Below are 14,000 nucleotides of genomic sequence, written 5' to 3'. Positions count from 1 at the left end.
AAGACGCCCGGCCAGTCGGAGAAGAGTTTAACGTACTATAGTTATATTTACCTTCTCAGCTAACTCCTTGATAGCTTGTAATGGTATGCAGTCGAAATGCGTCGAGTCCCGTCTCGGCCTCGGCTCTAAATGCGTGCCCCTCGCCAAGGCGCGTTCTAAGGCGGCGCCTTGTACGGCGATAGGCTCTGGTCGGACGCGAGCGAAGACGCCCGGCCAGTCGGAGAAGAGTTTAACGTACTATAGTTATATTTACCTTCTCAGCTAACTCCTTGATAGCTTGTAATGGTATGCAGTCGAAATGCGTCGAGTCCCGTCTCGGCCTCGGCTCTAAATGCGTGCCCCTCGCCAAGGCGCGTTCTAAGGCGGCGCCTTGTACGGCGATAGGCTCTGGTCGGACGCGAGCGAAGACGCCCGGCCAGTCGGAGATCAGTTTGGCGGCCACGCAGTCGCGGAGTGGACCGAGGACGACAACGGGCCGATGGCTGCCGTCTGGACAAAAAAAAATAAAAAGGTAATTATAGTATATGTACAGTTCAATATAAGCTGAATTTGTTTTAGAAGTTGAACGAAACATCCTCGAAGGCGTAGTTGAACAAACTGAATAAGGCACTCTGACTTTAAGGAGAAGGAAGATAATAATACGTGTAGAGTAGACGACCAAAGCCCCTTAGGATGATTTATTTATTTATTTAAACTTTATTGCACAAAAATCGAAATAAGATGTCATATATTAAAGAAAAAATAACGAGCACCACCAGTGGTGAAGGCCGGATTCGAACCGGCGTCTTTAGCAATCCGGGCTAACGCCATGAACCCCTAGGCCACCTCGCCACAGCGGAAGCCGTCGAAATTTCTCTTCTATATGTCATCTTTGTAAGACTAGGCGTCTTTGACCAACTCTAAGGGCAAGCAGTAGGTGCTTGCTTGTTTTTTTTTTCTTTAATATATGACATCTTATTTCGATTTTTAATTTATATATAGTAGTGTGACTACTTAAAAAAACCCAAATCAAAATATTTCTTAAAAATAATTTGATTTGTTCCCATAGTTGCGTTTATTGCACAATATAAAAAGTACAAATGGCGGACTTAATGCCTTAAGGCATTCTCTACCAGTCAACCATTGGGCAAAACAGAAATTCGCGAATGTGGGTGCAGTAAGAAAAATAATTTCGAGAGCATGACAACTAGGTATAGGATGATCTGTTAGGTGTACTTACAGTGCAACCGCTCGACTCGCTGGTAGGTGAGGAGGGTGTCGTGTGAGACGAGAGCGCCGGAGTCGCTCCAGCAACCTAACTCCGTGTTGGAAAACGAAGCCAGCTCCTAAACATACAAACAACATTAACACTAGGCTTAGAATAAATTTAAAAGTGGAAAATGTCTGCCTTGGGTGAGATACTCCAGCGCCCTGCCAACTGAGCCACCAAGACTTCATTCAACCAAGCCAGCGAAATTTTCCACCACTAAGATCAATGGGACCCGTAGCGACATCTACCGTAACGGCCCGGCCACGACATTGGTCTAAGCGCGACAGCGGTGAGCGGCAGCCAAACGTGCGAACGAAAAGTCCCATCGCTGTGTCTCGCTAATGTATGGCCACCGCTCGCCACTGTCGCACTTAGACCAAAGTCGTGGCTGGGCCGTAAAAGTGTTAAACTTCTTAAACGGCAACCGGAGTTCCAAGTCATATTGGAAATTCACCAGTTACGATGCGCTAACCATGCTAAATTGAGTTCAAGTCTCACCCAAGGCAGACATTTTCCACTTTTAAATTTATTCTAAGCCTAGTGGCCTCGATTGCAGACATTTCTTCTAATCAGAAGTTAAAAATTTAAAACATTAACACTGTCTGACCTGGGTACGTAGCAGAATGGCAAGACCGCTCACCAAACGAAACGCTCGCAGATATCTATCTCTATCGCTCTTGCGTATTGGCGCCACAGAGCCAGACTACCTTTCGCGGCGTTTCGTTTTCGTTTCGCGTCGCAGAAATGCCATTCGGCTACGGCACCTGGTAAGATCTGGGGCCCATTCCACGAAGCTAGTTACATTTTTTTTTCTAATACGACAAATTGAAAAGGGATTTCGGCATGTATTTTGTAGCTTCGTAAAATGGACCACTGATGTTTTGGGTGTTTGAATTTATATGACTCTTGCACTTTTAAGAGTTTTGAATGATTCACGGTTATTTTCATTAGACTTATATTGACCGGGATATAGACCGTGATTACCTTTTTGATTTTTGTCGAGCTCCCGATATTATTATTAATCACGGTCTATATCCCGGTCAATATAAGTCTCTTGCACTTTTGTTCCAAAATTGGCATTTTTGTGTCATTGGCGGTGGCATATAATAGTCTGTTTCGTTTTCTTTCAACCCCTTATTTGCCAAGAGTGGCACTGAAGCTTCAGTAGTTTCATGTGTTCTGCCTACCCCTTTATGGGATACAGGCGTGATTGTATGTATGTATATAATAGTCGGATAAAGTCGGATAGTCGGGTTAAGACTTAGGCTAGTTGTGTTTTTGTCCAAAAGCGAGTCTGGCACAGTGAGACTTGAAACAATGCCCCAGTAGGCCTAGCACATGATGGCCGCGGGAGTATGTCGCCGCGAGATAGATGCCACGTCTTCTTCTAACTGTATTAATGACATAAGGACGGGTAGTCTATCTCGCGGCGACATACTCCCGCGGCCATCATGTGCTAGGCCTACAGGTTTAGGTAGGTTAGGTTCGTTAGGTATGTTCAGATGCCCGAAGGGCAAACCACCTTAGAACAGGAGGAGGTAAAAATATCTAACTCTTACCTTGCTGTCTCGATGTTTCTTGCGGCGGAAGAAGGATCGCCGCGCGGTGCTCGAGGCCCTCCTTTGCGCTTCGCCGTCGAGAGAGCCCATAGACCGTCGAAGTAACTCTTCAACCCTGAGGATACATAGATTTATTGTGTGTGTGCCTGTGTGGTGACGGGTTAGGAATTTCACCACCCCCTTTCTTCCCGTGGGTGTCGTAGAAGGCGACTATGGGATATGGGTTAAATTGTGGTGTAGGCGAGAGGCTGGCAACCTGTCACTGCAATGCCACAGTTTCGTTTTCTTTTAACCCCTTATGTGCCAAGAGTGGCCCTGAAGCTTTAGTAGTTTCATGTGCTCTGCCTACCCCTTTATGGGATACAGGCGTGATTGTATGTATGTAGGTTTAACATTAACTAGCGAACCAATTAAATGTGATTTTTCATCCCCGACGCAAAAACGTCTTGCTCCCGTGCAAAAAGTCTTGAACTTTTGAAATTGACCGGTACGAGACCAGGTAGGGCAACTATGGCGTCTGCCGCGAATACAGAAGAGATTGGTCCTTACTTAGCCTAGCTACCCGTATGTTATTGACATTTCATTTATATCCATACTAATATTATAAATAAGAAAGTGTGTGTGTCTGTTTCTTTGTCTGTCCTTCACAACAAAACAGAGCGACGAATTGTCGTGATTTTTTAAGTGGAGATAGTTGAAGTGATGGAGAGTGACATAGGCTACTTTTTGCCTCTTTCTAACGCGAGCGAAGCCGCCGGCAAAAGCTAGTATGTTTATATTTGACGACCGGTCTGGCCTAGCGCGTACCTGCCTGCTAAGCCGCGGTCCCGGGTTCGAATCCCGGTAAGGGAATTTAATTTACCACAGATACTGCATATATGCAAAAAGAGCACAGATATTGCATATATGCAAAAAGAGATTCTGAGTGAGAAACTGAGTACGCAGACAAGCCAGAACAGAGCACTTTGGCGCAGAAATACAAGGAGACCCGATCCCAGGTATATATGTTAGTATATCGTCGCCTAGCACCCATAGTACAAGCTTTGCTTAGTTTGGGCACAGTATAACAAAGAGTACTATCGTACAGTATGGCCACTTGCGCTCCCCGCTGAAAGTGCCGCCCACCCCCTCTAGGTTACCTCACAGTTACCGCCTGTCAAAAACGCGAACAGTCGACCTGTCATATTTCACTCATACAAGCATAGTACGCGTTCATCTACACGAGCTTAGACTGTGTGCTAGGAACGCGCCTCTTTCATATATTTGATCGCCTGTGTCCGAGGTGTGGTAAGGTGTCATCCAATATTTATTCATTTATTTTGATATTCCTCATGATAATTTTGTTCTACTCACTTGAATTTGCTGGGTATGGTACCCCAGTGCCGCTTCTGTCCCTTGCAGTCTAACTGCCACGCGCGCCATAGTCCCGGAGCGCCGTTGAATAAAGTGTTGTCTACAAATAACACCTCGTCTTTGCGGAACCATAGGGAGTACTCGTCTATCGTGTCGACACCTGCAATAATAGGATTTTTTAGATTTGGGAATATTTTAAAAGAGTTTTACACCAAATAAAAATAACCCTGTAAATACTAGCGCAATATTTCTTATGATTATTGCTTTTTCAAAAATACATTTTCAGCAAGTTTGTAATTTAGCGATATAAAACCACTAGCTTAACTTTTAAGTTTCCAAAAATTATCGATAGTTATTTCAAGTAAAATTTTCCCTGTCGAAAATGTTCTAAACCTAAAACTGTTCAGCATGATTTATTTTTATTTTTAACAAGCAGAAACGTCTGCTAACGATTCTAAACATTTTTATATTAAAGGAAAAAATGGAAAAATTTACGCTTCCGGCGGGACTTGAACCCACTTGAACTTGTTCAGCATGATGTCAAAACATTTTGATTATTATACTTAGATTATAGACGATTGTTATACTTATGCTACTTACCAGAAAGCTTTTTGTAAAAGAAAATATTTCCTACTTTACAGGTGCATTTCGCTTTATGTTCATAGTTCAATGTTTTTTTTTATGTTGTTAATACGAGTACATCAAACCTAGCAACAACACCAATAGCAGCACGCTGTCAGAAATTACAAAATTAAAATTTGTGTGTGAAATTATAAATTAAATATAACAAGATCATACCATCCCATACATTAAAATGCGACCGCCTAAGACCGCGCTTACACTCCACCACACATAGATGGCGCCACAAAAAAAAATGTCTTGTAGCTTTCGATTATACTTGTAGATGGCGTTAAGTGTCACTTTTGACATAGATTTACGGCTCGGAATTGACACTTAATGCCAATCTACAAATAATCGGTGACAACAAGGCATTTTTTGTGGCGCCATCTATGTGTGGATGCATCCCATACATTAAAATGCGACCGCCTACGAACGCCCTTACACTCCATAAGGGCGTTCGTAGGCGGTCGCATTTTAATGTATGGGATGGTATGATCTTGTTATATTTAATTTATGGTGAAATGAAAGTTTAGACCGCAAGGCAAAGAGAAAGTTAAATCAGTTAAAAATACACCAAAAGTTACGAATAGCCACACGTTTTAAAAGGAAAATTCTTACATTCGAAGTCGACCGCATAATTATATCGCTAGTGAAATCTAGGTCGAGTTTGTCCAACGTGCCAAGCACGCTTATTGTCGCTAAATGCGTAAGGATCCCTTCTCGATCGTGGTTCTCTATACGTGCCTCTCGTTAAGGCGCGTTCTAACGCCACGCTATGTATGCGATGAGTTTGAAACAGTCATGCTACCCTTTTAAGGGCGTTCGTAGGCGGTCGCATTTTAATGTATGGGATGGTATGATCTTGTTATATTTAATTTATGGTGAAATGAAAGTTTAGACCGCAAGGCAAAGAGAAAGTTAAATCAGTTAAAAATACACCAAAAGTTACGAATAGCCACACGTTTTAAAAGGAAAATTCTTACATTCGAAGTCGACCGCATCTTTGCTCGGCGTGTCTTGCCCTGACGAACCTAAATTATTTCATTTCATTATAAATTTGAACCAATTTAAAGTTTTTTTGGAATATCTCTTAAGATATTGTATTTATTTTCACGTGTCAGATCGAAATTTAGTTCAGCTGTGGGAAAAGGGGAATACAGAGAAGTTATGTGACTGTGTTTTTTCTGTCAAAGTGACCTGTCACGGTAAAATCTCGCTCGCGAATTTATACGTGTTGTGGCTAAAAAACTACGCAAACCCATATAAATTTACTTTCTTTGAGGAAAAAAATAATTGTGGACTCTGTGGAAGCGTTATCTATGCTGAAAACTTTGATATAAAGTGAAAATTGTGTAACTTAGTGTTCACTTGACAATCAGTGCCTGTGGAGTTTTATCACGTTACCCGCAATCATTAAAAATTGTTGACACTGACATTTGATAGTGTTGCCATAGAAAAATAAAAACACTATACCCAGGATACCCAGGTTTTGGCCAGACAGGGGTCGTTCCAAAACGAATTAAATATGGATCTTTCGGACGCAGCACTAGATAAAATTTTCACACGCATGAGATTTGAGATGGAACAACAGACAGAAACGATTTATCAACGAGTGATCGATTCTTTAAATGTAGAATTAAAAGAAATGGAGGTAAAACAAAAAGAAAGCAACGAAAAAATAGAGAAACTGGAAAATAAAATTTCTTTTTTGGAAAGTAAAGAGAGACAGCGAAATATAATCATCCATGGGCTGAACGTGGAACATTGGGAGAAGGAACAAAAAGTCATCGAATTCATCAAAAATGACATGGGCATCAATCTGCAGAAGGAAGAGATACAATTCAGTCGACGATTAGGGAGAACAAACCAGAGCCCAATACTAATAAATTTAACATCCCAGTCAAAAAGAAATTACATATTGAAGAATAGGAAAAATTTAAAACAGAAGGATATATATATAACTGAAGATTTTCCAAAAGAAGTGCTAGAAGAGAGAAAAGCACTGAAAGAGAAAATGATAGAAGAGCAGAGAAAAGGAAATGTAGCATTTCTCAGATATAATAAACTAATTGTAAAAGAAAAATCTGGAAATAAGAAAAGAGGTCTTTCCCACTCTCCGCAGCAAGAAAACGCTTCCACTTCCTCCCAACAAGGGCCGGCAAAAGTGTATAAACCGGACACACCAAATACACTCTTAATACGACAGACAGCGGACAAACAAATTATAAGGCCGGGTACACTTAACATTGAGCGAAACGAAAACATACCAAAAAACTACAAAACGTCACTGACAGCAGAAAACAAAAAATAAAACCACGAAAAAAGGAAAACTACATAAACAGCAAAGCAAAATCTCCCCCAAGCCGACTGGTCATCGTGGGGGAATACGACCATCACCCTCACCCGCCACCAAATCAAGAATTAAAAATATGTACTTATAATGTAAGATCATTATCCTCACCAGAGCGACTAGTGCAATTGAGATATGCCCTAAGTAAAATAAAATATGACATAATAGGTCTCAGTGAAGTACGGAAACTTGGCTGCAAAATAGAAGAGCATCAGGACTACCTCCTCTGCTACAAAGGAGAAACAAAGGGACTTCATGGTGTAGGATTCCTTATAAAGAAGACATTCTCCAAGAATATTGTTAGTTATAGTGGAATATCTGAACGTGTTGCTGTATTAAAGCTAAAATTTGGAACAATATCGCTAACAGTAATACAGGCTTATGCACCCACTGAATCCTCAAATGATGAAGAAATCAGCGAATTTTATAATGACCTAAGATCAGCTCACCAAAATCAAGATAAAATAGTAATCGTACTGGGAGACTTTAATGCGAAAGTAGGGGAGCCAAAAAAAACATGAAAACCTAATTATGGGCAGATATGGTTATGGAAAAAGAAATAAAAGAGGCGAAAGGCTAATACAATATGCCTGTGAACATAACTTGTCCATAATGAATACTTTCTTCAAAAAGAAACCTAGCCGCAGGTGGACATGGATATCCCCTAATCAAAAAGTTAAAAATGAAATTGACTTTATAATGTGCAACAAACCAAAAAACGTGAAAAATATAGAAGTTCTGAACAAATTATCATTCCCATCAGACCACAGACTAGTGAGATCTACCATCACACTGAACACTCCTAAACTAAGCAGAAAAACCTTTACCTCAGTACCCAAAGCACCAACGACGGACAAACAAAAGTCTACGTACATAGAAAACTTAAAGGAGCTGCTTAATAGAAACATCGACCCTACAAATTGTGATTATAATACCCAATCGTATTACAATAAAATAGAAAACGCCATCACAATTAGCCTTAAACTTACAAACTTAAACCAAAAAACAAATAATAAAACAGCAATCCTAAGTGAACCAACTATAAACTTAATAAGCCGGAGAACAGAACTTATTAATACTAAAAACAAATCAAAAGAAATAAAAGAAGAACTGTCACATTTATTCAAAATTACAAACAAGGCAATTAAACAAGACTATAACAACCACAGAAGAACAGTCATAGAGTTGAACTTAAACAAATTCAGGAGCAGTAAGAGAGCATATAAAGAATTAAACACACATAAAGACTGGATAGATAAACTTAAGAATAATCAAAATGCAACAAAAACTAGAAGTGAGATTATAGAGCATGCTACATCATTCTATGAGGAACTCTACAGGAAACGAGTATTTAACATGGAAGAGAGTGACTCCACAGATACATCAGTTTGCAACCTCGACCAAATTGAACCAATATCAGAAAATGAAATCTTCAAGCATATTAAGAAATTAAAATCGGATAAAAGTCCTGGTCCTGACAACATAAGCAATGAAATCATAAAAATTGGAGCTCCGGTACTGATTCCACACTTAACAAACCTCTTCAATATGGCCTTGGTAACTGGAAGAACTCCTAAGCAGTGGTGTTCCTCGGAGATAATACTTCTTTACAAAAAGGGCGACCCTGCAGATATCGGAAATTACCGGCCAATAAGTTTACTGTCCAGCATGTACAAGTTGTTTACTTCAATACTATTGAGCCGTCTAACACCATTTATTGAAAATAACCAACCAATTGAACAAGCTGGCTTCCGTTCTGGTTTCTCTACGATAGACCACATCCACACACTGGAACAGATACTTGAAAAATGCAAAGAGTTCAACCACCCACTATATATAGGATTTGTGGACTACACAAAGGCATTTGATAGTATAACTCACAGTTCAATTTGGAAAGCACTTCTTACATGCAAAGTAAATAAAACCTATATTAACATTATAAAGAACATATATTCACAAAGTACTAGCAGAGTAAGACTTGAAACCATAGGAAAAGAGATACACATAGAACGTGGGGTCCGTCAAGGAGACCCTCTGTCACCTAAACTATTTATCGCCGTACTACAAGGTATATTCGAAAAAATCAACTGGGCAAACAAGGGCATTAGAATTCAAAATCAAAATTTAAGCCATCTCAGATTCGCTGACGACATCGTTATCTTTGCTGAATCAGCCACAGACCTGGAAAATATGCTACAGACATTAGCAGATCAAAGTAGTTTAGTAGGTCTGCAAATGAACACAAATAAAACTAAGATAATGACAAATTATCGTCAAACAAAACAAATATGCGTATCAGGAGTTCCTATTGAATATGTCAATGAATACATATACCTGGGTAAACAAATATCTTTTCACAAGAACAGTAACGAGGAGGAAATAGATAGAAGAATCAACAGTAGCTGGAAAAAGTTCTGGATGCAAAAAGAGATTCTGAAAGGAGACTATCACCTAAAATTTAAAAAAATAATAATGGATACATGCATTCTACCCAGCCTAACTTATGGCAGTCAAACCTGGACATATACCAACAATATAAAACATAAGATACAAACATGTCAGCGATCGATGGAAAGGAGCCTATTACATTTGAGGAGGATACACAAGACAAAAAATGAAGAACTAAGGAAAAGAACAAAACTAACGGATGCCCTCCAACATGCACTTCGTCTCAAGTGGAAATGGGCCGGCCACATTGCAAGATTTACAGACAAAAGATGGACCCTTAAAGCAACTACATGGACAGGGCCAAAAGTGCAAGGCAAAAGAAAAAGAGGAAAACCTAAACAGCGCTGGACAGAAGACATTATTAAGGCTGCAGGGCCAAGCTGGATGGAGCTGGCCACCAATCGAAATAAATGGCACGGGTTAGAGGAGGCTTTTACCCATTCAGGGATCCATATAAAAGGACACCAAGATGAACCACAAATAGAACATATTTAAACATTTAAAGATCATGATGGAAAAGCAGAAATTATAAATATAATGTATCAAAAAATATATGGAAAATAAAGCTTAAATAATAATAATAATAATAATGTGACTGTGTGTAGTGCGTAATTAAAATAACTCATCGACTCATTCGATTTTCGTCCTGTCGTGTTTGCTTTTATTCTAAGTTCGTATGAAACTACGACTAAGAAAAAATAGATCAAGGCTGGTTTTACTATCTCACGGACCGACCGAGCGGAGCGTTCCGCACCGGACAAATATGTAGTAAGTTCACGGAGTGTTTTTGAGTAAAACGTAAGTCCGTTTTCACACTATCCGATCCGATATTGGATGTCGGAAGGATTTCAATGGAAAAAATCCAAGATGGCGCCTGTAATGTATGGGGTATCGGTCCGACATCCGATATCGGATCGGATAATGTGAAAACGCACTATGGGTTCGCGCGAACGACAACATCAACTTCATACAAATTAGTCATGCGGATCGGTCCGCGCGGTCAGTCCGCGTGATACTAAAACCAACCTAAACAGCGAAGATGCTAAATTAATAATTATCATGTACAATGTGGGTACCTGTGGATGTGATCTTGGCGCAACGGTCGAAGCCGGCTCGAATGTAGAAAGCGTCGCCAGGTTTGTCCTTGATGTCGTGGTACTGTTGTAGATCTAGGCGGACTAAGACGGACACCTAAAATAAAGTATAATGTTTACATATACAATCAAATATTGGTGCTGAAAAACATGCAAGGAAAATTACTAGCAGCATAGACATCAGCTGAAGGCACTGGTCCCACCGCGAGCTAGTAAACTATGAGCTATCGGCTATAAAAACAAACAAAAGATAATCACTCCCGTGTAAATAAAAGAGACACGGCGATGTTTATAGTTACTCGCCCAGCGGTGAGCTATCAATATCGCCGTGTCTCTTTTATTTGCACGGAATTGCTTATCTTTTGTTCGTTTTTATAGCCGATAGCTCATAGCTTACTAGCTCGCGGTGGGACCAGTGCCTTAGGCGATGTGCAAACCTTACTTCCACAAAATCATGAAGTTGAGAAGTTAATAAAAACATTCATTCTTCAACTAACCTTCTCCGCCGGCTTAGCTAACTCCAACGCGGCCTGCTCAGCCGTCGCTCTTCTCAAATCCACATTATTGTATTCCAAAATCTGGTCCCCTGTCCTCAACCCCGCATTATACGCTGGCGAGTCGATCTGCACACTATGCACAAAGATCCCCACCGCGTTACCCCCCACCAAACTTATCCCAAGATCCGAACAATTCCTCATCTCGATTATAAGAAACCTCGGTAAGTCTTTACTCGTTTGCGACTGCCTTAATGTCGCTACTTCAGTCGATGGTGCTTCCATCCTCAAAGACTGCTGCGGCCCTGGAGAATTCCTCGGAGTCGGCGACCCTGATAGAGAAACTTCTTCGTCATGAGAACTTTCTCCTGACGATGAACTCCCGGAGACTTCAACCTCGTCTTTGTATTTCTCAGGACTGTATTGCACCAGCATGGTTATCGAATTGCCGATCTGCCTTAATACGCTCGCGGCGAGACTGTAGGTGGCGGATCTCATGTTAATACCGCACACTTCTAGCAACTGATCACCGACTTGTAGACCTACTTGACTGGCAAGTGAGTTCTCGTTGACAGTAGATACAAAGACTCCTCCGCTGCTTGGCGGACAGTAGATTTGAATCCCTAAAGGCTGTTGACTTTTATCTATATGCACTCTCCTAAGCTCTCCCGGTAATGGCTTATTCCAGCCTAAGCCAGTGTATTCAGGCATTGAATTCCTAGTCGCTTTATGCGCTATTTGCTTCGCGCCTCTTCCTGGACTTAAGATTTCTACATGATACGTCGGCATTGGTGAATTTCTTTCTGAACTCCTCTCAATAGATCCTGTGCTTAGCTTTCCGGCGGAATTCTTAGAAGTGACACTTGGATTTGAAGGGATTCTGAATCTCTGATTCTCCTTTTTCCTCGGAAATGTTCCCCCTTCGTAAACGTGAGGGTAGTCGCCAAGTACTCTATTTGCCCGTGGTACGGGTTGGAGATCAGACATATTGTGGGTATGTGAGGGGAATGAGTGCATTTCGTAGCTGGTTCCGATGCTTTCCCCTGACTGACTTTGGGGGATGTTCGTCGGGCTTGCTAAATGGGGGTATCGACTTGATGTGTGAGGATTCGAATTGACGAAAGGTCCTCTGTAATACTGAGATTGTAACCGCGATTGGGACGGAAGAGTCCCCGTCATAGCGAAATTGGTGTTGCTATTCAAACTGTCAGGACCGAAGCTGTCACTGTCAGATGGATATTTGTTCACCGTTTTTGGAGACGAAGACTTTTTAGGTGCATAATACTGTTCTAGAATAGGGTGATTCTTCATCTGGTGCTCGAGCGATGTCGGAGTTTTTCTAGAGATAAAATCTAAGGAGCTGGGTCCTTTATTGACGTTGAAGTCTAAGGAGTGTGGGCTTTTAGTTCTGTTTCTAGTCACTGGCTGGTAGTCTAAAGAGTCGTCGGACGGGTTCAAAGCTAAGCTGAGTCTGTTGGGTGTGATGTCATGTTCGGAATAGTCGCTCATGGACATTTTGTCTTTCTCTAATGTCCGAATTTTCTCGAAGTTCATGCTTGGGGAGGCGAATTGGGGATGAGGGTTGTGTATGGACAACGGAGCTGGTTTAGGAAAATGGGCGATAGCTGGGGATGATTCTATTGATTTGTAGACGGAGTGCCGCGCGGGGGTGGTGACTTGCGTTAAGGGCGCGTGGCCTAGAGGTATGGGGTTCGAGTTCCGATTGGTGTTGGACCTCTGTGGTTCAGGTTGTAGTTTTGTGGGTGGACTGAGGAGCATGGACAGTGGCGGTCGTTCTTTCCTCGACCGGGGTTGGACGATGGTGCCTGTTGGGTTCTCTTCTAGGCCGAAGTTAGCTCGAGCTTTGGGCCAGGTGCCGCCATTTTTGGAATCATTCTGCGACTCTTTGTTTTTTCTACGCGACCGTTTCAGGACACTGCTGGTTTCTTTGACTGTGAAATACAAATATATATTGACAAAATTATGCAATAACAGAAAAAAAAAACTTTTAATATAAATGCGAAATTGACTATACATTTATTGTAACTCCATTTTTAAACCAAGTAAGTTTCCTAGTAAACAAACAGTAGTGATATTGGTCACTTACTTGTTTTTCCATGATAGCTGTCGATGACAGAATCTAGCTCTGCTATCGCGTCTGACTCTGGTACCTGTATTACAAATTAGTTTCAATTATTAAAATGTGGAAAAAATGCGTATTTTACGAAGACAACTGCTAAAGTAGGCACAAGATAGAGAATCAGATTAAAATATTTATCCGTAAAAACCTAAATCAAATGAAATATGTATTATCATATGAATCATTTGAAATATATTTCTTATTACGCATCCAATAACAAGGAGTTCAGGTACAAACCGGAAAGTTCGTTATCGCGACAAGAGAAATCTTTATCAGCTGTCAAACAATTATAATAAACAATCTGACTAAACAAATATTATTAGGTAAATAAATACTTTAGACTTTAGATTAAAAAATATTGACATACGATGGTATAAAATCCATATTGTGAAAAGACTAAACTAACTTAATAATGGTATTGTATGTCAACCACATTTCTACATCGGAAATATGTATGATAATTCATAGCAATAAAAGAGAAGCATGAATTACGCAGCCATTTTTATCTTATATACAGCAGCGTCTATAAATAGCTCTACATATCGAAACTTATTACTGGGGAAGAAGGTTCAAAATTGTATCCAGTTGTATATATATTTATATAGCTGAGCGTACCATAAACAATCTAAGAAAAATACTGCTGCACTTCTATTGTTTAAAAATCTACAAAACAAATTAAAAACATTACTACG

The 14,000-nt window shown here is 40.6% G+C and overlaps 1 protein-coding gene across 4 annotated transcripts in view; it reads right to left on the bottom strand.

Annotated features, from left to right (window-relative positions):
* Positions 1-14,000, bottom strand: part of LOC125230944 (disks large homolog 5) — a 61,739-nt gene that overhangs the window by 1,429 nt on the left and 46,310 nt on the right. For 2 of the 4 annotated variants that reach the window (XM_048136242.1, XM_048136243.1), the window contains exons 22-29: positions 13,276-13,339; positions 11,172-13,120; positions 10,657-10,771; positions 5,766-5,813; positions 4,162-4,321; positions 2,809-2,923; positions 1,220-1,325; positions 254-489 (exon numbers count right to left, since the gene is read on the bottom strand). In XM_048136242.1, the coding sequence (XP_047992199.1) occupies positions 254-489; positions 1,220-1,325; positions 2,809-2,923; positions 4,162-4,321; positions 5,766-5,813; positions 10,657-10,771; positions 11,172-13,120; positions 13,276-13,339 (2,793 nt within the window). The remainder of the gene's footprint in view (positions 1-253; positions 490-1,219; positions 1,326-2,808; positions 2,924-4,161; positions 4,322-5,765; positions 5,814-10,656; positions 10,772-11,171; positions 13,121-13,275; positions 13,340-14,000) is intronic. The other 2 variants (XM_048136244.1, XM_048136245.1) reach the window with 1 other exon arrangement.

This window comes from Leguminivora glycinivorella, chromosome 11, assembly GCF_023078275.1.
Source record: "Leguminivora glycinivorella isolate SPB_JAAS2020 chromosome 11, LegGlyc_1.1, whole genome shotgun sequence".
Taxonomy (NCBI): domain Eukaryota; kingdom Metazoa; phylum Arthropoda; class Insecta; order Lepidoptera; family Tortricidae; genus Leguminivora; species Leguminivora glycinivorella.
Note: the sequence above shows the minus strand (reverse complement) of the source record. Positions and strands in the feature narration are given on the sequence as shown.